The 23,178-nt window shown below is 42.3% G+C and overlaps 1 protein-coding gene across 8 annotated transcripts in view; it reads right to left on the bottom strand.

Annotated features, from left to right (window-relative positions):
* Window positions 1-1,083: 1,083 nt before the first annotated feature.
* LOC105474356 (solute carrier family 11 member 2) overlaps window positions 1,084-23,178 on the bottom strand; it is a 71,568-nt gene continuing 49,473 nt past the window's right edge. For 7 of the 8 annotated variants that reach the window (XM_011728968.3, XM_011728962.3, XM_011728965.3 and 4 more), the window contains 12 exons: window positions 21,650-21,756; window positions 20,672-20,742; window positions 20,501-20,568; window positions 17,557-17,712; window positions 16,376-16,534; window positions 15,281-15,367; window positions 13,803-13,922; window positions 13,198-13,347; window positions 12,602-12,675; window positions 11,773-11,926; window positions 9,356-9,409; window positions 1,084-3,108 (listed from right to left, as the gene is read on the bottom strand). In XM_011728968.3, coding sequence (XP_011727270.2) covers window positions 3,031-3,108; window positions 9,356-9,409; window positions 11,773-11,926; window positions 12,602-12,675; window positions 13,198-13,347; window positions 13,803-13,922; window positions 15,281-15,367; window positions 16,376-16,534; window positions 17,557-17,712; window positions 20,501-20,568; window positions 20,672-20,742; window positions 21,650-21,756 — 1,278 coding nt within the window. In that variant the 3' untranslated portion in view covers window positions 1,084-3,030. Of the gene's footprint in view, window positions 3,109-6,958; window positions 9,410-11,772; window positions 11,927-12,601; window positions 12,676-13,197; window positions 13,348-13,802; window positions 13,923-15,280; window positions 15,368-16,375; window positions 16,535-17,556; window positions 17,713-20,500; window positions 20,569-20,671; window positions 20,743-21,649; window positions 21,757-23,178 lie in introns of those variants that run through there. The other variant, XM_071071712.1, reaches the window with a different exon arrangement.

The following is a 23,178-nucleotide window of genomic DNA, read 5'->3' as shown; positions in this document are numbered from 1 at the left end:
CCACTTCAGCTTGGGTAAAGTGGGAGGGTCACTGCATGAAGACCCTATAAACAGATAACATAACAATACTTGAATTTGCAAAAGACTTCCTGGGCAGAGTTTTAGTGGCCTCATGTTGTAATGTCTGAAATTGAGAAGGCTGTTTATATCAGCTACTAAAACCCCTGCCTCTCTTACCAATGAAACTACTTCATATGCCTGGATACACTCTACCTGCCTTTTATATTAGGCTGGCACACAGTTATGTAGCAGCGACTGCTCAGTAACAATTACTTAATTGTACTTTTTCTGACATTCTGTGTATACATTGTCAGAACATCCTTTTACAGATTGACTCCATAGTGTTGAATGGCAGGAATTAAGTGAATGCACTCAGGTTATTCTTAAGATTGAATATATTAATATCTGCATAAGTACACTTATAGTAATCCAGATTTATTTACCACAAATTGGAGAGTGAGTAAATATTCTTAACTTAGAAAAAAGCTTACCCAAGATTCACTCTTAGTTATCAACCTCCTCTACTGGCTTTGACATGATTCAGTTTGCTATGACATTTTCTGATTACAGGAGTTGTGTGACCTGAAGGGTACACTTGTAAACCTGTATTCTCTGTTCCTAGTAACATACAGTTAAGGACTGGTAAAGAGCTATAGAAATTCCATAAGTACTTAACCAACCACCTCACCTTTCTATGAGTTTCACAACAGGATGTTTTTATTTTTTACCTTACTTTCCCCAACACTCTCTGGTAATGAAATGACTGAGAAACAAAACCGCCCAGAGAGGTGGGGGAAACCCAACAAACTGGTTCATCTAGAGTTGTTGTCCTGTATAAAGAAACCAAAACACTAAAACTTATTTTAAGAGTCTCTTTTTCAAGTAAAAGCATATAATTGATGTTAATTCAGTCTCAATTTTAAGATCAGAAGGACTATAACCTGAGTTGCAGGGTTGGCTGCTCTTATTATCTGAAGTTTTAAGAGGCCCTGAAGTAGAAATGAGGAAATTTTAAAGTGTCATTTTAGAAATACCCCTGCCTCTTTAAGGGCCAAACAATTATAAACGAAGATAGGCAATGTCTGGATTTTTAAAAAAGTTTTATTGAAATGTAGTAAGTTCTAAAATACGGCAGAGAGGTCATATATTTAATGCTGAAAGGGGAAAGTGATGCTCAAAGTCACACAAAGGCTGCAGGATTTCTGACTCAACACCTTTGGGGCTAGAAAGAAATGAGGAGTGGGCTGGATGTGGTGGCTCACACCTATAATCTCAGCACTTTGGGAGGCCAAGGCCAGCAGATCGCTTGAGCTCTCGAGTTCAAGACCAGCCTGGGCAACATGGTGAAATCCCATCTCTACAAAACACACAAAAATTAGATGGGTGTGGTGGTGTGTGCCTGCAGTCCCAGCTACTTGGGATGCTGAAGTGTGAGGATGGCTTTAAGCCTAGGAGGCAGAAGTTGCAGTGAGCTGAGATGACGCCACTGCATGCCAGCCTGGGCGACAGAACAAGACCCTGTCTTAACAACAAAAAAGGCTGGGTGCAGTGGCTCACACCTGTAATCCCAGCACTTTGGGAGGCTGAGGCAGGCAGATCACTTGAGGTCAGCAGTTTGAGACCAGCCTGGGCAACATGGTGAAACCCCATCTCTACTAAAAATGTGATGCCTGTAATCCGAGCTATTCAGGAGGCTGAAGGAGGAGAATCACTTAAAGCCGGGAAGTAGAGGTTACAGTGAACTGAGATCACGTCATTGCACTCCCACCTGGGCGACAGGGCAAGACTCTGTCTCAAAAAAACAACAATAAACAACAACAACAACAAAAACAAAAAGAATTAAGGAAACAACTTCCTGTTTAGGAAGGTGGGTGAAAAAAAAAATCTCTACATGTAGGCAAGCAGTTTGTGATATGTGGACTAATCTTCCAAATCTCATTCTAGTACTAATCTCATGCCACTTGGTATAAATAGGTATTTTAAAGTGAAACGTTTAGCATTCCCTAGGAGATTCAACAATACAAATATTAGCCACTCCTAGAAATAGACTTTGGATCTAGAAATGGTGTTTGCTATGTTAATGGGAATAGTGGGAAGAAAATACACTGGCAGACTATACAAATATTAGAAGGAAGATAAATATCTTCACTATCTTATGTCAGGACTTACAAGTTAAATGTTAGAAGTTTCTTCTTTTTCTGCCTAAAACCTGAATGCCAGAATGAGCTGAGTTACAATGCAGCAGGGAAAACTGATCACTGGTTAAAGTGTGGTTTCTGGATCTTGTTACTGGGTATTAAAGCTCTTTGGCAAATGCCTTCATATCTGTTTAATGACTAGAAAACAATTCAAGAAAAGTGACAACAAAGACAATAATTACAAAACAGGCTGATAACCAGCGTTAACTATGATTGCCAAATAGAAGAAATGTTTTTTAAGAAACGATGTGTTAATATGATGTGTTAATATCAGTAGATACAAAGGATATAATCTGGTTGATTAAAATCAAAGTGAAATTTAACTGACCTAGTAAAATATCACTTTACAAGATAGTCAATTTGACCGGTTCATTGTGAAGAAGAGCATTATTCTCTTTCCTTTCTCACTTGTGATCCAGACAAAACAAATATCTGATATATCGAAACAATATTAAAAAAAAAAAGTACAAAAGCTCTATCAGTGTCATATAACCTTAAAACTCTACCCAAACTGAGTTGCTCAGGTTTACATAAATATATATACATATATATCTTTTAAATCCCAGAGTCCAAGACACAAGCCCATAGGGGTGTGTGGCTCTCAGAGGCCAATTGTTTAACTCTGGGAGTGTAAGACTGTTGTGAGGTGGGTGGTCTCTGACCTACATTTATAGCTGTCAGTTTTGAACACCCTTCCCATGAGGAAATCTTTGCCTTTTGTTCAAAACGTCTGAACAAAACTCACCTCTGAACTAACAGAGATGTTAACAGGACACCTGGCACAAAAAGGGCTTAGAAAAACGTGTTCTCATAGAGTCTCTCAGGCTGTCAGTCATCTAGACACAAGTGAGTCAGCATCCATGGCATTCAGAAGATAGAGTTCAGGCTGAGCTGTCAATCCCAGATGGCACTAAGGAAAAAAAGATGGAAGAGGGTTAGACTGATTTTCACGTATTTATTGCAATCAGCATTTAAGTACCTATAATTAGCACATCAATTTAGGCCTTTTTTCTGTACTGCTATGTTGATTTTTATTTCAGAAAAGAAATGGCTTACAGATACATACATGAATGGTTTCTGATATGCAAAATAACAGGTAGGAGCTGAAATAGTTAAGGACTAAGATGGTACCAAATGTCCTCAGCAAAATTAGCACTCTGACTATTCTTGTGTCACAGTCTGCCTCAGGATGGGTGCTGCAAATCAGGATAAGAACAAACATGCAGAATGCTTTTGTATTTTACTACTGTGTGAATTAGAAATCAAATTTCCAATGGTTTCAATCCTTAGCCCTATTATCCTTTGGCACTGGAGCAGAGAAAAGTCTTTCATTTAAAAAACAAAAACATGAAATGGCATGTACTAAGAGGGAGAAAGATGACCTATGGGTCCCATATGTTTGTCAGGCTGAATAAGAATCACCGAAGCTGCTTTTAAAACACAATTCCCAGCTGGGCCCGGTGGCTGATGCCTGTAATCCCAGCACTGTGGAAGGCTGAGGCGCGTGGATCACCTGAGGTCAGAAGTTCAAGACCAGCCTGGCCAACATGGCGAAACCCCTCCTTGACTAAAAATACAAAAATTAGCAGGCCATGGTGGCGCATGCCTGTAATCCCAGCTACTCAGGAGGCTGAGGCAGGAGAATCACTTGAGCCTGGGAGGCAGAGGTTGCAGTGAGTTGAGATTATGCCACTGCACTCCAGCCTGGGTGACAGAGCGAGACTCCATCTCAAAAAAAAAAAAAAAAACACACAATTCCAGACTCTGCTCCTAAAGAACCGAGTCTAGATGGTTTGTGTTGGGACCTGTGCGGTTATTATTTTTTTTGCAGAGACAAGGTCTCACTATGTCACCCACGCTGGAGTGCCAATGATACAATCTTGGCTCACTGCAACCTCTACCTCCTGGGCTTCAGCCTTCCTCCCATCTCAGCCTCCCAAGTAGCTGGGACTACAGGTGTGTGCCACCACACTCAGCTAATTTTTTTGTAGACAGGGTTTTGCCATGTTTCCTAGGCTGGCTATGAAGTTATTTCTTTTTACTTTTTCTCTTCCTCGAATACACCTTGGAACAACTTTGAGTTTCATTTTAGCCCTACTGTTATTACTTAGAGCTTTTATTGTTATCCTTTGGCACCAACAACCTCTAAGTTAACGCTGAATGCAGATTATAAATTTATTGGCAGCAACTATCCCTATTTTAGTATAATAGAAAGGTACTGGAGTTGGGTTCAAGCCCTTAACTCTACCATTTCCTACGGCCTTCAGCATGTCACATATACTTTTGGAGCCTTATTCTACTTATTTGTAAAATGTGAATAAATGCTACATTTGAAAATGCCAAGTACAGCCAGGCACAGTGGCTCACACCTGTAATCCCAGCACTCTGGGAGGCCAAGGCAGGCAGACCACTTGAGGTCAGTAGTTTGAGAGCAGCCTGATCAACATGGTAAAACCCTGGCTCTACTGAAAATACAAAAATTATCCAGGAGCAGTGGCTCACACTTGTAATCCCAGCACTTTGGGAGGCTGAGGTGGGTAGATCACAAGGTCAGGAGTTCAAGACCAGCCTGATCACATAGTAAATCCCCATCTGTAAAAATACAAAGATTAGCTGGGCTTAGTGGTGTGCGCCTGTAGTCCCAGCTACTTGGGAGGCAGAGGCAGGGGAATCGCTTGAACCTGGGAAGTGGAGGTTGCAGTGAGCTGAGATCGCACCACTGCACTCCAGCCTGGGCAACAGAGTGAGACTCTGTCTTAAAAAAAAAAAAAAATTAGCCGGGCATGGTGGTGAGAGTACTCAGGCGGGTGAGGCAGGAGAACTGCTTGAACCTGGGAGGCAGAGGTGGCAGTGAGCCAAGATCGCACCACTGCACTCCAGCCTGGGTGTCAAAGCTAGACTCCATCTCAGAAAAAAAAAAAAATGCCAAGTATACCAGTATACTATCTCGTGTTAGTCTTTAGCACATATATTTAACACATATAAACTGCCGTGTGTAACCTCACAGGCTTGTTGTGATGACTGTGTGAAGACAGATTAGACCAAATGATGCCCAAGATAAAACTATTTCCAACTAGTGGGCTAGGAAAACACTATATTACACTGGCTTTACGACATGGAAACAGCTCTTCAGACATCAGCTTGCTTAATTCAGGCTTAAGTAAATAATAGCAATTAAATATACTGACAATTCACTGAAGCCTTTCCCAAGTGAGCAACGGTGGTAGGCTTCTTCAATATGTAGTAAGCAAGGGTTGCAGTATTAGAACTGTGATGCCCACGGAGTGTCACTTAGATGACTTAGTTGATAGACTACCTTCATTGGAGATGTTTGTTATATTGTTCTGAGACACTGAGAAATGAGAATAAATGGCCTGGGAATGGGTTAAAATACTTCCACGGGCAGACAGCTAATACAAATGAGTGAACTTTTCAACTAGTAACTCTTGGCTATTGCTGGGATAGGACCATAGAGGACCCTGTCCATTCTCTACACTTGCCAAAAGCATTCGAGCTTACTTTTAAAATTCTGCACAGGGACCAAAATCTACCAGCTGGCAACTTCTGGCTAATGCATATTCTAGCACTAATCAGAGTATGAAACAAATGCTTCAGTGTGTTATGTTCCTTGTGCTGATAAACAATAAAGCTTGGCGACAACCCAACATGAAGGGTATACTACATATCATACAGGATAGTTTGGGAATGAAAACATGGATTCTGGAGTTAAGCTATGTGAGTTCAAATGCCAACTGTGCATTTCATTAGTAATGTAAATATGGGCAAGTTACTTTTGGCCTTCCAGTTGACTCATCTACATAGAGGCTGATCCTCTTGTTGTTACAAGGATTAAATGAGATAATACAAGTGTTCAGGCCGGTCTTAGAACACAGTACTGAGTGAGCCATTATACATTCATAAGCTAAGGGGCTGAGAGACGCTGACACATTTAGAATCACTGGTCCTACCAATGAAGAAGCAGAAGGTATTCCAGAGGGCGGAGCTAAAGGAAATGTTTCCAAACAGGATCCTCACATTGTTTTGCATCCTATTTTAGTTCTGAAATTAAATCCAAAGTAAGGAGAGGGCACTAAATGAGGAAGGACAACATGGAGAACAAAATTCTTCCTAGATAAATTCCACTGTGTTACTTACAGGGAAGGTTTACAACAGAGAAAGGGAAAATGAAGTTCTGGTGACACGCCTGGGACAAATCAACTGCTGACTCAAGTTTTCCTGTCATGTGTCTAGTAAAGTTCACTGTGCCTGAGCTCTGCCTTTGTTTTTAATAAATGATGGCAATATTTCCATTTATATCAGGCCCGCCAAAATGTTCCTTGATCTTTAAGCTAAACGAGTTTGGTTTCTCTTCAAATAGTAATTTTCATTGGCAGCACATATAGAATGTAAAAGTGAAACAGTGAAATAAACTATAGGTAGAAAATATTCAGCTTAGAGAAAAGCAGAATAAAATTTTTTTTCCCAAGTTTAAACATGGTAATGATGTGACCTTTAGCTATGTAAAACTATTTGACTAAGTGGGTAAAGGGAAATTAATGTCCTGGTATCTGCAATTAATCCAAGCCTTCTGAGGACTAAATCCATTTATTTCTCTATCCTTTTTAAGGAGAAAATCCTAACAGTGTGGACTTAGTGTGCCATTCCAGGTGGTAGTTGCTGGTTCAGTATTTTTGTATCAAAGTTGTTGAAACCCTATTAATAAATTATTTCAGGGTTAAAAAAATACCCAGGAAACCAAATTGGAAAAAGAAAATTTTTTTTAATTAGAAACCAAGTTTACATATGGTTAAATGGTTACTAAAAGCTCAGTTGTAACCACTCCTAACACCACTAGCAGAACCTCAAGGGAGCCAAGAGCTCTTCCCTTTTCCCTTGTTAATTTCCAGTATAATGTAGCAGCACAGTTATTTCATGTCACATTTAAGGAGAACAAGAATCAATTTATATAAAGTACAATTGTGTATCCTTAAACATTCCACATAAACACACTGCCAAAACTCACTGGATATGCTGGAATTGGATATGCTCACTGGATATGCTTAAATTTCTTACGTATTGTTTATTGCACCCAGAGTACTGGTTAAAATGCACTTTCTCTCTATGAGGATCAAATGCAATAAGGTATGAGGGTATTTTTAACACTGTGAAGTACACACATAATATTGTAAAATGCCATTTAATTGGAAGGAGTTTTCTATCATTGCAAGTCATATATATAACTTTTAAAAGAATACTAGCAGCTTTTACCTAGGCTCCTAAATGCTTATAAATCTGAGACTGACTGGACCCACCCCGACCCAGGGCAAAGGTACATTTTACCATATCATCTTTATAAATAATTTATTTTTTTTTGTCAGTTTGGCCTTTCCTACCGCAGCCAGGTGAGAGCTTAAGATGTCAGTCCCCAATATCTTCACAGAGCACCTTTATGACCAGTTTGGGGAATTACAACGGTAAGGGGAAGAGGCAGATATGAAGAGGAATGGTTAGGGGAACTGTCATTCATGACTCTGTGCTGTATTACTTGAGGGGCTAAGAAAAATGTATGGTCAGTGAAACACAGCAGTGTACCCTTAGATGCCTTATGACCATCCATCCAGTCTGTGCTTTTTTGACTGTGTGCAAATATCAGTAATAACGCTTTTGGGGGCTCAGATGAACAGAGAACGCCAATCAATCAGGACTCTGGAAGGAAAGCTCCAAAAACGAGAAGTCCTTCAACACCATTTCCCATTACTGTTCTCACCAAGTCAATGGCTGTAAAACAGTTTTGATTATTTATCTCCATCAAAGTGATTTGATTTGAGATAATCACACAATCTCAGGCTCGGTCTGAAAGTAAAAGCAGCAGCTTCATGCTGAAGACACCCATTTCCTCTGACTCCCGAGCTCCACCATCTGGTCTCAAGATTTCTCCCTCTGAGGAAACAGCTGTAGAGAGGCAGCCCAGTTCAGCCTTGCTGAGACAGTGAACTTTGCAACCATACTGACACCTACTGACTTGCGGAGAACGCTGAGAAAGACAGTGTGCTTTGCAACCGTTAAGTCCACAGCTCCTGAGATTGCCTTGCAAGTCATCTTGGGCGTGAAGCAGAGTGGTGCATCAGAAAAACATGACGATTCTGGTGAGAGGTGGCCTTTAGGAACAAAATAGACGGCTCTCCTTCCCCCTTAAAGTCTTTTCTCCCCACCCTCAACATTTCATGAGAACATCAGTTCATAAATACTACCATCTTTTTCTATCACCACCCTCCTGGAGAAGGAAAGTGAAGGTTTTACAACTACATGTGCTCAAGAGTAAATATCATCAGGAAAGCTCTACACTAACAGGCAGGTTATTAAGACTCCCAAGAAATCCTCATAAGCTTTTCAATCTGAGGAAAATCCTGAGAAGGTAGTTAGTAAGCACCACCTAGCGATGTGGTGCTAGGTTTTGCTAGTTGTCAGTTTTTCCCCTTCTTGTTTTCTCACCCCTCTTAACTTCCATTGAGAAATTAAAGTGGAAATAAGTTCAAAGAACCCTAAGCCTGATAGAGCAGGGTGTCTCTTAATTTTATATTTCATATGGATGAAGCTATTCTAATTGAGAATTTTGTATAATTAAAATAATTGAAAAGGTATGTATAAGGAAAATTTCTCAGCCTTTAAAAATCCATTACATTTTGATAAATAAAACTTGCATACTCATTCTGTAGTTTGAATAATAAAAAATGTATTACATTTTCCAATTTTTTTTTTTTAACATATAGCCTGGTTAAGAACCATGCATATCCTTGTCTCTCCCAAGGATAAATTGAGCTAGCCTTTGGGCAACTACTTAAGCACTTAGTGTTGGAATGACAGCAGCAAATGTCAGCTTTTCAAAGATCCCACCCTAGTCCAGTTCCAAGGTTACGAGGTCAGGAAGAAAAAAATAATTCCATCTTTCAAGCATACATGAAACAAAGTCTTTTCCAACCAACGGTTGAGTCATAAATGCAGTCTGTGCAACGGCACATACTTTTGGCTATGTTCACACAGTAAACCATAGAAACACACTGGCTCTGATGGCTACCTGCAGAAGACAGACTAATCCAGTGTTATTTAGTGTAGCCACGGGTGGCTTCTTCTGTCAGCAGGGCTTTAGAGATGCTTACCGTATGCCCACAGTCCAGGAAGGACATGCCCAGTGCAATCAAACATTGCCAACCCTGAAAGACAAAACATGGTCATCACTCACCAGGCTCTTTGAAAAGCCATGACTGCTCACACAGCACTTCTCAAATGCAAATCTGCTCCCTTCCTTGAACATCCAGCTGTGCCCATCTACCACCAAGGGTAGCGCAAGTCATTCTCTCAACCCCGCCCCCCTTTCAAAAAATCATCTGCCTTCCTCAACAAAGTTTGTCCATATTATTTTTAATATTGAATTTCTCTGTTCTTACTGCTTTGTGTCTGTGGTTTTCCTTTTTTTTTTTTTAATCTTTATCATTATTTTGCGTTTTAGAGACAAGGTCTCCCTCTATTGCTCAGGCTGGAGTATAGTGGTGCAATCATACCTCACTGAAGCCTCGAATTCCTGGGCTCAAGCAATCCTCCCTTTTCAGTCTCCTGAGTTGCCAGGATTACAGACGCACATCACCATGCCCAGCTAATTTAATTTTTTTTGTAGCGACAAGGTGTCTTGCTATTTCTCAAGCTGGTCTAAAACTCCTAACCTCAAGTAATCCTCCTGGCTCGGCCTCTCAAAGCACTGAAATTACACACATGAGCCACCTCGTCCAGCCTGTTGTTTGTTTCTTTTATCCAACTATAAGTTCTCGGAAGTCCACTTTTCCTCAGTCCTCCCCATGAGGAGGAGAATGACTAACAGACTAATACAATTGGTGTAGTCTCCTAAGCTGCTCTATGAAGTTCCTGTTTTGAAGCTAAACAGCAGTAATCTACTCTAGAATCAGCCCTCTCCTCTAAAAATAGGCCTTCAGGCCAGAGGCAGTGGCTCACACCTGTAATCCCAACACTTTGGGAGGCTGAGGTAGGTGGATCACCTGAGGTCAAGAGTTTGAGACCAGCCTGGCCAACATGGTGAAACCCATCTCTACTAAAAATACAAAGATTAGCCAGGCGTGGTAGCATGTGGCAGTAGTCCCAACTACTCAGGAGGCTGAGGCAGGAGAATTGCTTGAACCCAGGAGGCAGAGGTTGCAGTGAGCTAAGATCATGCCACTATACCCCAGCTTCGGCAACAGAGAAAAACTCTATCTCAAAAATAATAATAATAATGGGTCTTCAACAAGCTCATTAGCCTTAGGCTGACTGAGAACAAACTGGCACCTTCATATCCAATTTGCATTACGAAAGGATACCCCTAACTTCTACAGTGAATTTTTAAAAACAATTCCTGTCAAGGATATACTCAGTTACTTGGTTTTCCTTGAAGTTAAGTTCCTAGATCACAGGATCAGTACAGTCTTTGTGTGCCCAAAGTTTATCAGGAAGAAAAAAAGAAGAGATATATCAATCTAGGAAATAATTTTTCAACATTTACTGAAGTAATTTTCTCAATAAAGTATCTAACGTGTGGCACACTGGTGTGGGGAAGTGTTCTAGAGGTTAACAGCAGGTTTCCAGCCTCCATCTTTAGCCATTCTCTGCAGCAAAAATGATATAAATTCTGCTATTCCTTATCCCCAACTCCTGTGTTTTTTCAAAGAAACCTATACAGAACAGGGAAATGGATCTGTTGTTATTTTGGCTGTTTTTCATTAATATAAGCAATGTTAAAGATGATTTGGAAAATAGAGAATATATCTATAATTCTACCTTCCTACAACAAATTATATTGCCATTTTTATATAATTCTAGACTTTAAAAAATTTTTTTTATAATTGGAATATAAATTTTACATACTTTTTCATGTAGCTATAGTTTTATAACCACGATTTTTAAAAAATGACTCTAGAATGAGAGTCAAGGAAAGATTATCACTATTTACTTATTTGCTTGGACAGCTAGTAAGTGATGGAGCTGAGGGGGGCTGTGTGCCGCATGTGTCCCACCCCGAATCTCTAAATCACACTGCATGCCCCGTTCTCTACCTCTGTTTTGTCCTGTCCTCCATTCTCTGTACTGCTACCCTTCTTTTAGTTCCTCAAACATACTGTACTCTCTTGTTAGGAATTACTAAGAATGGAAACCACAGAAGTGACAGAAATTGAAAAAATGACAAATCTTCGTAACCAAAGTGAATTTTATGGTTAGAAATATTATTTTGTAAACAGCTGGATTTGACAATTTCATATAAATTGTCTCAATCACCTGGAGGTAGATTGTTATGTACTATTTTGGGTCTGTTCATTTCTCTTTTTTTGTGGAGATAGAGTCTTACTATGTTGCCCAGATTGGTCTCTAACTCCTGGACTCGAGTAATCCTCCCGCCTCAGCCTCCCAAAGTACTGGGATTATAGGCAAGAGCCACTGTGCCCAGCCTGGGTCTGTTCATTTCTGAATGTCAGTGAACTCCACCTCTACCATCCCTGATACCTATGCCCCTGCTCTTCCAGGCTGGACTTACCAAGTAGAACACAAAGCCCAGATAAGCCACGCTGACCACAGCAGCCACCACATACAATGCCACATGCCCTAGTTCCTGGACATAAACCACTACAAAGTACATATTGATGGAACAGATGATAAGGACCAAGATTCCTCCTGCAATCCGCCAGCCTCTGTAAAAGAAATTAGCACAGTCACTGGTGGAATAATCCAACTTGGCCACAGACAGAAAAGGAAACTGCATCCTGTGGAGTAAACAGGACGGGAATTAGAGGCAGTTCAAAATGAATGGAAAAACTGTTCTTAATTTGAAAAAAAAAAAAAAAAATGATTCTTCATAAGTCTAAGTTAAAATCACCCAAAGTTAGATACTGATAGGGAGAAAGAGCGGGGAAAAGACACCAACAAATAATCCCTAATATTTAAGTCCCTAGAGATGCAACAAGGCCTAGAAATGCAATGAGTCATTTTATTAATGTTCCCAGAAATGCAACAAGTCACTTCAGATACCTCATATCCTTTGAAGATATATATAAAAGGTACTAACTTACGCCTTTCTTGTTAAGATCATTTAACAAAGAATTAAGGTGCCTCAAACTTCCGTGGCTGAAGCTGAAGAGTTATGCTGTAAAAGCTGAACTTTCTTTCCCTTCCAAATGAAAGATGTGCTTTCTCTTCCTTTACTATATTCACAGTTTCCATTGTCTAAGCCAAAGAGGAAGCAGTTAGCAATCACCTCTCAAAGCATATCACTTCCCTCTATGTCTCACGTCTGACTGGCCTACTGCATGAAGATACCCTTTCCCCACATCAGCATCCCCTTTGGGAACGAAGAAGAGTACACTCACAGTCCATTGGCAAAGTCACTCATTACTGGCCGCAAGCTCGTAAATGTGAGGATGGGTATGAGGGCAAAGGGAAGCTGGAAAAGAAAGAAGATCAGATGGGATTACTATGGGTCCTTGTATCACCCTAGAGAACAGCACAATTAATGAAATGGAAACATAAATGCTGCCTCAACTACTCCATGAGAAATAATTACTCCTATCATCCCAACATGCTTTGGGCATTACACTGAATTCTGTAGAGCTGTCATTAAACTAGCACACAAACCGTTGTACATGACTTGTCTCTTTAACCTCCACAAGACCTAGCACAGTGTCCTATATGTTCATTTAATGTTTGCTTTGCATTAATGAACTACAATTTTGTGTTCCATGTGTAAGTAAAGCTCGTAGTTCGCATTCAACAGGTTTAAAAAACCAAACCATTTCCACAATCCTTTTAGATGCCAAGGATTTCATATACATTTACTGCAGACCACAACCATGCCTCTGCCTTCCTCTCAATATCCCCCCAGCACCCAGCTAGGCTTGGTACCTAAGGGCAGTACATAATGCTACCTGAATAACTAGGATGTGAGTTTCCTCAGCTTCCTCCTCACCTGTAAGCTCTGTAGAACATTCAGGAAGTCATTCATCCCTGTTAGATGCTCTACATCTTGGAAGACAGCAACAAGCAGAGTGGGGATGATGGCAATAGAGCGAGTCAGAATCACTCGGGCAAAGCGTGACCACTTTAGGTTCAGGAATCCCTGGAAGAAAACATAGGAGCAGGATGACTGTCTGCAACAGGAAACAAAAGTTTTGGGGAGGCTTAGGAGAGACCTCAGAAGAATGGGATTGAGAAGTGACAAAAGGGGCCAGGCTCAGTGGCTCACGCCTGTAATCCCAGCACTTTGAGAGGCCAAGGTGGGTAGATCACCTGAGGTCAGGAGTTCAAGACCTGCCTGGCCAACACGGTGAAACCCCACCTCTACTAAAAATACAAAAAATTAGCCGGGTGTGGTGGCCAGAGCCTGTAATCCTAGCTACTCAGGAGGCTGAAGCAGGAGAATTGCTCAAACCTGGGAGATGGAGGTTGCAGTGAGCTGAGATCACGCCATTACACTCCAGCCTGGGCGACAAGAGTGAGACTCTATCTCAAAAAAAAAAAAAAGAAGTAACAAAAGGGTTGTATTATCTCCCTCTATCCTATACCAGCACATACCTCCATGACAAACTGGCCAGAATAGGTTCCTGTCATGGTGGAGCTCTGTCCTGCAGCCAGGATCCCCACGGCCCAAATGTAGAGTGCAGCAGGCCCAAAGTAACATCCCAGCACAACACCCTGTGAGAGGCCAAGATAAAGGATATGATTGTGTCAATAATCTGCTCAGACAATATCCAAAACAGCGGCTCCCTGTGGCATTTCTCCCTTCTTCCTTGCTATGCACCACCCACGCCAAGTGCCGTGTTGGGCACTGTGCCAGTAGCTAGGCTCAAGTCCTGACCTCATTCTAGAAGCTTTCAATCTAAACTTTACTGGATGTTCCTTCGTTTCTCTGCCTAGTCCTTCCTCTTCTCCAAGCTCCTAAACCTCCATCTTAAATATTAAAAAAAAAAAAAAGAAAAAGAAGAGGTCTACACCACATTCCCCAAATTATATTCCTTTACACACTATTCTGGAAAATGGCAATAGAAGTACAGGGAAATATCAAATAAATTTGGGAAATGCTACACACCATATATTCTACTGTTGGAGGATCACAATGTAACCAGCATAAAAGAACTAAGAGACTCCCGTAAAAACACTTTACTAAGAACACTTTCTTGGGGCTGGGTGGGGTGGCTCACACTTGTAATCCCAGCACTTTGGGAGGCCAGGGTTGGAGAATCCCTTGAGCCCAGCAGTTCGAAACAAGTCTGGGCAACAAGGCAAAAACCCTGACTCTACAAAAAAAAAAAAAAAAACAAGGCCAGGCATGGTGGCTCACACCTATAATCCCAGCACTTTGGGAGGCCGAGTGGGGGTGGATCACCTGAGGTCAGGAGTTCGAGACCAGCCTGACCAACATGGAGAGAAACCCCATCTCTACTAAAAATACAAAAGTAGCCGGGCGTGGCAGCACAAGAACAAAACTCCGTCTCAAAAAAAAAAAAAAAAAAAAAAAGCTGGGGTGTATACTGCATCATTTTTTTCTTTTTTCTTTTTTTTTTTTTTTAAAGATAGTCTTACTCTGTCGCCCAGGCTGGAGTGCAGTGGCCCAATCTCGGCTCACTGCAACCTCTGCCTTCCAGGTTCAAGCGATTCTCCTGCCTCAGCCTCCTGAGTAGCTGAGATTACAGGTGCCCACCACCACACCCAGCTAATTTTTGTATTTCTTTTTTAGTAGAGACAGGGTTTCACCATGTTGGCCAGACCGGTCTTGAACTCCTGAGTTCAAGTGATCCACCTGCCTCAGCCTCCCAAAGTGCTGGGATTACAGGCGTGAACCACCGTACCTGGCCTGTATAATGCATTCTTTTCAACTGAGCCTCTATTCCTTCCCATTTAATCCAAAATGCTTGTCTGGTGTCTGGAGTTCTGAAATAAATGACACTCCAGAGAAGATATGCTCACATCTAAAGTGAAGTCACAAAAAAGACCAGATACTATGCTAAAAATATTGATTCAGGAACAAAGATCACAAATCCAAACATGCTTACCCCTTTGTAGATGTCCACAGCCAGTGTCGAGTTATCTTTAGGAAAGAGGCCAGCATGAGGACTGCTGGTGTTCGTACAGACTTCAACCTAGAACCCAAAGCAGTTCAAAAGCAACTTTTGTTTCAGAAGCAAGGACCAAATAAGAGCTTTCCTACATATCATACACAGTCATCTATGAGAGGTAGGCTGGAGGGAAAACATTGAACACTGGATATATGCTGTGATGTGGGCAGAGACTGGCAGCAACGTCATCTAGGATCTTCCTCTATAATCCTTCTACACCCACAGGTCATCAAAAATCTTCACTGAGTTACAGTGTGCATGATAATAATGTACAAACGCCGGGGTACTTTAAATGATTACAGGAGGAGAGGCTCTGAAGAAGGCTTCAGACATGAGAGAACATCCAGAATAGAATCCTCAGTCAAAGCAGACAGAGGAGTCAGAGGTTCCATAGATGGGAAACAAATGGTGGTCAAAACTACATAGGCAGTCCAGGCACAGGAGCTCACACCTGTAATCCCTATACTTTGACAGGCCGAGGTGGGCGGATCACTTGAGGTCAGGAGTTTGAGAGCAGCCTGGCCAACATGGTGAAACCCCATCTCTACTAAAATTATAAAAAATTAGCTGGGTATGGTGGCAGGCACCTGTAATCCCAGCTACTCAGGAGGCTGAGGCAGGAGAATCACTTGAACCCAGGAGGTGGAGGTTGCAGTGAGCCAAGATTGTGCCACTGCACTCCAGCTTGGATGGCAGTGCAAGACTCCGTCTCAAAAAAAACACTACATAGGTAATCAGAAATCAAGATTGATACAGAATTCAAAATGACAAGACAAAGTCTGTCATCGTCACAGTTTCTGTTTTCTGTTTGTTGACTACTCCCAAACAAAAGCTGAGAAAGAGGGTCCAGGCTTGGTTACCCCCATACTGTAGACTCTGACTGGTGCATGGTGATTTTGGGGGGCAGAGGTGAAGCTACAGATTATTTTTCCTGAACATTAACACTAGAAGGATGTATTTTCCTTCCCCATCCCATTGCAGTCTTCACTTTACCCTCATATTCACCACCACCCATAACCCCGGCTTACTCACCACCTGCTCATTGGTTTTCCCAAAAAATGCTTCAGCAAAGACTGAGACAACAAAGACGTTGATGATGAAGGAAACAAAGAGTGCAATGCAGGATTCAATAAAAAAGTACTTATTGGCTTCTCGAACTTCCTGCTTATTGTTCCGGTTTACCTGTCTAGACTAGAATGACAACAACAGCAGTCACTTTTTGACCAGTTAGAACAAGTTTCCTTATAACATTTCAGGAGTTTGGAGTCAGCTGAGAGATTTAGGGGACAAACAGTTGACCAGACAAAATGTGAGAGATCCAACACTCACCTACATCCTAGTTACTGAGCAATTAAGAACTTCATATCGGGGGAGAAAAAAGAACTTCATGCCCTTTCGTTGAACTGTACATTCCCCAAATAGGGAACAGAGACTAAATGACTACTGAGCTCTCAGTTACTCTCAGTGGCTGGAAGGACCACTGACCTATAAAAACAACCTGATTTCAGTCCTAAGGTGTGCATATCCCTATTTATAAAGGTTTCTGAAATGTCTAAGCAAGCTATTACATAATACTGATGGTAAAAGCCTGTTTGGGCTTCTTTACTCCTGACCTCCATAAGCCCACTTGAGCTTTTGAAATTTAAACACAAGAGACTTGATGCACTTCTGACATTTTATGAAAAACTTTAGTCCCAGCTGGGTGCAGTGGCTCACGCCTGTAATCCCAGCACTTTGGGAGGCCATGGCGGGTGGATCACTTGAGCTCAGGAGTTCGAGCCCAGCCTGGCCAACATGGTGAAACCATGTCTCTACTAAAAATAGAAAAATTAGCCAGGCGTGGTGGTGCATGCCTGTAATCCCAGGTACTCGGGAGGCTGAGGCACGAGAATGTCTTGAACCCGGGAGGCAGAGGTTTGCAGTGAGCAGAGATCACGTACTCCAGCCTAGGTGACAGAGCAAGACTCTGTCTCAATTTAAAAAAAAAAAAAAAGAACTTTAGTCCCACCTGCTTTATGCAGTTAGTAATCTCTGGTCAATCTGGTGATAAAAAATATCATCTAAGTATGTGGAGTTTATAAATGTCCAGCCTTGGAAAATACCTTGCTCCTTCAATGTCCTAACAATTGTAAACTAACTTTGTGTCCCTTGCAATTGAAGGAAAAGATCCCATGAACTGTCTACGAGGTGAAGGACATAAGGGCCTTGCTCACCTTGACTAAGGCAGAATGCAGGTACATGTTGTGTGGCATGATGACAGCTCCCACGATGCCCACAGCCTGTTCAATCTGTGGAGTGCGACAGCCTGAACAGGATGGTACGAACATGCCCTTGAGTACCTGGCTCTGGCTGGGTTTCACTGTAACATACTATATACCAACATAACAATGATTAGCCTTTACAGGAACGTGAAACAGGGGAGTAACACAGTACTAGGGAACAGTTAGCATCCCTTACCCCTTAAAACCTCTTCTTCTTCTTTCTTTCTTTATTTTTATATTTTTTGAGATAGGATCTTGCTCGTCACCCAGGCTGGAATGCAGTGGCATGAGCACAGCTCACTGAAACCTCAATCTCCCAAGTTCAAGCAATCTTCCCACCTCAGCCACCCAAAGTGCTGGTATTACAGGCCACCACACCTGGCCACAATCTTTTCTTCTGCAACTACCTAAGATAATGAGGAATACAGGATCATCATAGGACCAAGCAACATAAGGGGCTTACTACCAGGGGCCAGAGAATTCAAGACTGAGTATCCAGACAGTTTACATCACATCTTAGATATATGAAACATATGTGTATGATACGTAATTAATATTCTAAAGAAAGGGCTGGGTGTGGTGGCTCATGCCTATAATCACAGCACTTTGGGAGACCAAGGCAGGCAGATTGTTTGAGCCCAGGAGTTCAACAGCAGCCTGGCAACACAACGAAACCTTATCTCTACAAAAATTACCTTGGTGTGGAGGTGTATACCTATAGTCCCAGCTACTAGGGAGGCTGAGGTGGAAGGATCACTTGAGCCCAGGAGGAGGAGGTTGTAGTGAGCTGAGATTGTGCCACTGAACTCCAGCATAGGCAACAGAGTGAGACTCTGTCTCAAAAAAAAAAAAAAAGCCAGGCACCTTGGCTTACACCTGTAATCCTAGCACTTTGGGAGGCTGAGGCAGGTGGATCATCTGAGGTCAGGAGTTCAAGACCAGCCTGGCAAACTTGGTGAAACCCCGTCTCTATGAAAAATACAAAAATTAACCAGGCATGGTGGCAGGCACCCGTAATCCCAGCTATGTGGGAGGCTGAGGCAGGAGTATCGCTTGAACCTGGGGGCCAAAGTTGCAGTGAGCCGAGATCATGCCACTGCACTCCTGCCGGGGCAAAAGAGGGAGACTCCATCTCAAAAAAACAAAAAAAGGCCGGGCGCGGTGGCTCAAGCCTGTAATCCCAGCACTTTGGGAGGCCGAGACGGGCGGATCACAAGGTCAGGAGATCGAGACCATCCTGGGTAACACGGCGAAACCCCGTCTCTACTAAAAACACAAAAAATTAGCCAGGCGAGGTGGTGGCGCCTGTAGTCCCAGCTACTCGGGAGGCTGAGGCAGGAGAATGGCGGGAACCCGGGACGCGGAGCTTGCAGTGAGCTGAGATCTGGCCACTGCACTCCAGCCTGGGCAACAGAGCGAGACTCCGTCTAAAAAAAAAAAAAAAAAAGAAAAGAAAAAAGAAAAAGCTGCTAAGGGACTTGTGCACGGTGGCTCACACCTAAAATCCTAGCACTCTGGGAGGCCAAGATGGGCAGATCACTTGAGGTCAGCAGTTCAAGACCAGCCTGGCCAACATAGCGAAACCCCATCTCTACTAAAAATACAAAAAGTTAGACAGGCATGGTGGTACACACCTATAATCTCAGCTACTTGGGAGGCTAAGGCACAAGAACCACTTGAACCTGGGAGGCAAAGGTTGCAGTAAGCCAAGATCATACCACTGCACTCTAGCCTGCATGACAGAGCAACGCTCTGTCTCAAAAATAATCAATAAAAATCTAAAAATTAAAAAAGAATATAGAATCAATTTTTATTATCCATACTTAGCATATTTCTGTTCACCCACGTTCATTTAAAAATCACTTGATGTTTGCCACTAGTACGTATGTAGTAAGAGCTCATCCTTAAACACTCTCATATATATTTTTCCCCAGTTCAGGATTTCTCTTGGAAGCCTTAGGCCAAGAGGCATAATCGACCCATAGATTACATATATATATATATTTTTTTTTTTTTTTTTTTTTTTTGAGACGGAGTCTCACTCTGTTGCCCAGGCTGGAGTGCAGTGGCCGGATCTCAGCTCACTGCAAGCTCCGCCTCCCAGGTTTATGTCATTCTCCTGCCTCAGCCTCCTGAGTAGCTGGGACTACAGGCGCCCGCCGCCTCGCCCGGCTAGTTTTTTGTATTTTTTAGTAGAGACGGGGTTTCACCGTGTTAGCCAGGATGGTCTCGATCTCCTGACCTTGTGATCCGCCCGTCTCGGCCTCCCAAAGTGCTGGGATTACAGGCCTGAGCCACTGCGCCCGGCCAGATTACATATATTTTTTAAAGTTCAGCCAGAGCCAGACCAGTAAGCAGAAATCAGTTTATAAGAACTGTACAAAGAAAGGTGCTAGTACTACAAATAATGTTAGTGACTGTAAGGAGTTTCTGGGTTGAGGCACAAACCAGGAAATATCCAGGATATCTCACATAATTCATTAACTGTTTTAATATTGGGAAAGTTCAAGCTGCAATTAACATAAACCAGGATGAGCAAAAGCAGAACTCCTCTAAGTTAACAGCCAAGAATAACCCTGCAAACCCCTCCTTAATTAACCCTATCCATGGCTGTTCTGTTGTCAGATGGTCAACTTGGGACCAAGGAATCTTGTCTAGAAAGCCCTAAAATATCTAGTCATTTTAAACCTGGAAGTCCCTGCAGGCCTTTCTGCATACTAATGTTTGCTATGGATCATATTCCTTCAAAACTGGCCCAGGGATAAATTGGCTTTTGTTGATACACCCACTATAACTGAACCATACTAGCATTATTACTGTCTTTTATAATAAAAGGCTAAAAAAAAACCCACAAAAATTTATTTTAAGAAGCTAATGAATACCCTGTACCACTTGCCTCATATCCAAATGTGAGGGCCATAATAGTGATGAGAAAGCCAAAAAACGCTTCGAGCTTCCGTAAGCCTAAAGGAAAAAAGGCAGCAGTGAGCTCAGAGAAGGCAGACTTCCCCATCTGCCACATGACAGAGAGCAGCTCCTTCGACCCTCCCATTTCCATTCTCCTTACCATATTTGTCCAAGAAGAGAAATACAAAAGTATCTGCAATGGTGATGAGAACGCCACCCCACAGAGGAATCCTAGGTCAGAGATGAGATATGGAAGTCAGACAGAAAAAAAGGAAACATTGAAAAATAGTCTCTTCCCAACAGCTCTCCAGATAAAGAACACTTGGAGAAGCTAGGACTTGAGGGAGGAGGGACAATGGCAGAAAACAGGCCTTGGGTAAAGTAAGGTAACAGCATCAACTTAATTACATTCATTTAAACTTTAATTGAGAGCCTACTATGTCACTCTTAGGATACAAAGCTGAAAAGTGTGGGTCTTACCCTCATGGAGTTAGATGGATAGAATTTTATAGGATTAGATAGATAGTATCCAGTGGGGGCCGGGTGTAGTGGCTCACACCTGTAATACCAGCACTTTGGGAGGCTGAGGTGGGCATTCCTAAACCTGAGGTCAGAAGTTAGAGACCAGCCTGGCCAACATGATGAAACCCTGTCTCTACTAAAAATACAAAAATTAGCTGGGCATGGTGGCAGGCGCCTGTAATCCCAGCTACTCAAGAAGCTAAGGCACGAGAATTCCTTGAACCTGGGAGGCGGAGGTTGCAGTGAGCCAAGATCACACCACTGCACTCCAGCCTGGGTGACAGAGAAAGACTCTGTCTCAAAAAAAAAAAAAAAAAAAAGAAAGAAAAAAGAAAAAAAAAGATAGTATCTAGTGGGATAAAACAACATACAAATCAATAATTGCAATACAAAACGCCACACATTCTAATAAAGGTAAGCATAACTCATCATGGGAAATGGAAGATGTAGAGTCTACATCTACCAGGGGAGAAGAAATTGTTTCCAGAAAGATTCCACAGAAGAAATAACAATTGAGTTGAATCTTCAAACTTAAAAATGAATTGGGTTTTTGTTTTTATCTCTGCTTTGAAATCCAGCAAAACATTGATTACTTTCTAGAGAAAAACCCCCTCACCTTCCTACAGACAGAAGATTGATGGCAATGGCTGAGCCAATGACTTCTTGCATATCTGAGCCGATGATAGCCAGCTCCACCATCAGCCATAGGATGATCCGTGGGACCTAAACACCAAACAGTAGAAAGACATGGTTCTGATTAATCACTTCTAAAAAATTCCTCCACAATTTGGAATTCACATTTTGGCACTAAACCATAAACAGTCCTTTATAAGCCTCCAGACTAGAGAAGAAATACCAGAACATGCCTCCATTTGGCCAATCACTGCACTGTGGCTCTCAGCTGGAGAAGGAAAACTGTGCTACCACGTGGCAGAGCCTGTGAACGAAGGTCAAGGCAGTAATCTCACTTTTTTCTTTTTCCTTTCTACTTGAGAAGAATGTAATTTCCATTTAATTTCCTAAAAAGAATCCTAAAATTTTTAGAGGAGAATAAGGATGCTAATACGGTCAAAATATGGGTCAAGAAAGAATATTAAATGATTGCAGAAGAGCACATCTATCCTGACCATAGCTGGGAAGACAAAACAAACATGAAAAGGTTGGGGTAGGCGGGCACAGTGGCTCACACCTGTAATCCCAGCACTTTGGGAGACTGAGGCAGGTGGATCACCTGAGGTCAGGGTTCAAGACTAGCCTGGCCAACATGGTGAAACCCCGTCTCTACTAAAAATACAAAAATTAGCTGCGCATGGTGGTGCATGCCTGTAATCCCAGCTACTCAGGGGTCTGAGGCAGGAGAATCGTTTGAATCTGGGAGGCAAAGATTGCGGTGAGCCGAGATGGTGCCACTGCACTCCAGCCTGGACAACAAAGCGAGACTCCATCTCAAAAAAAAAAGGTTGGGGTCGACCAGGCACAGTGGCTCATGCCTGTAATCCCAGCACTTTGGGATGCCAAGACAGACAGATTCCTTAAGCAAAGGAATTTGAGACCAGCCTGGGCAACATGGCAAAACCCCATCTCTACAAAAACTACAAAAATTGGGAGCTAAATGGTAAGAACTTATGGACACACAGACAGAAACAACAGACACTGGGGTCTACTTGATAGGGGAGGGTGGGAGGAGAGAGAGGAGCAGAAAAGGTAACTATTGGGTACTGGGCTTAATATCAGGGTGATGTAATAATATATACAACAAACCCCCATGACACGTGTTTATCTATGTAACAAACCTTCACATGTGACTGCTCTGCCTACGGAATAGCCTTTCTTTACTCCTTTACTTTCTTAATAAACTTGCTTTCACACACACAAAAAAAACCTTCACAGCCGGGCACGGTGGCTCACGCCTGTAATCCCAGCACTTTGGGAGGCCAAGACGGGCGGATCACGAGGTCAGGAGATCGAGACCATCCTGGCTAACACGGTGAAACCCTGTCTCTACTAAAATACAAAAAAAATTAGCTGGGCATGGTGGCGGGCGCCTGTAGTCCCAGCTACTTGGGAGGCTGAGGCAGGAGAATGGCGTAAACCCAGGAGGCGGAGCTTGCAGTGAGCCGAGATCGCGCCACTGCACTCCAGCCT

The sequence above is a fragment of the Macaca nemestrina genome, chromosome 10, assembly GCF_043159975.1.
Source record: "Macaca nemestrina isolate mMacNem1 chromosome 10, mMacNem.hap1, whole genome shotgun sequence".
NCBI lineage: Eukaryota > Metazoa > Chordata > Mammalia > Primates > Cercopithecidae > Macaca > Macaca nemestrina.
This window is presented reverse-complemented; position numbering and strand designations above follow the sequence as displayed.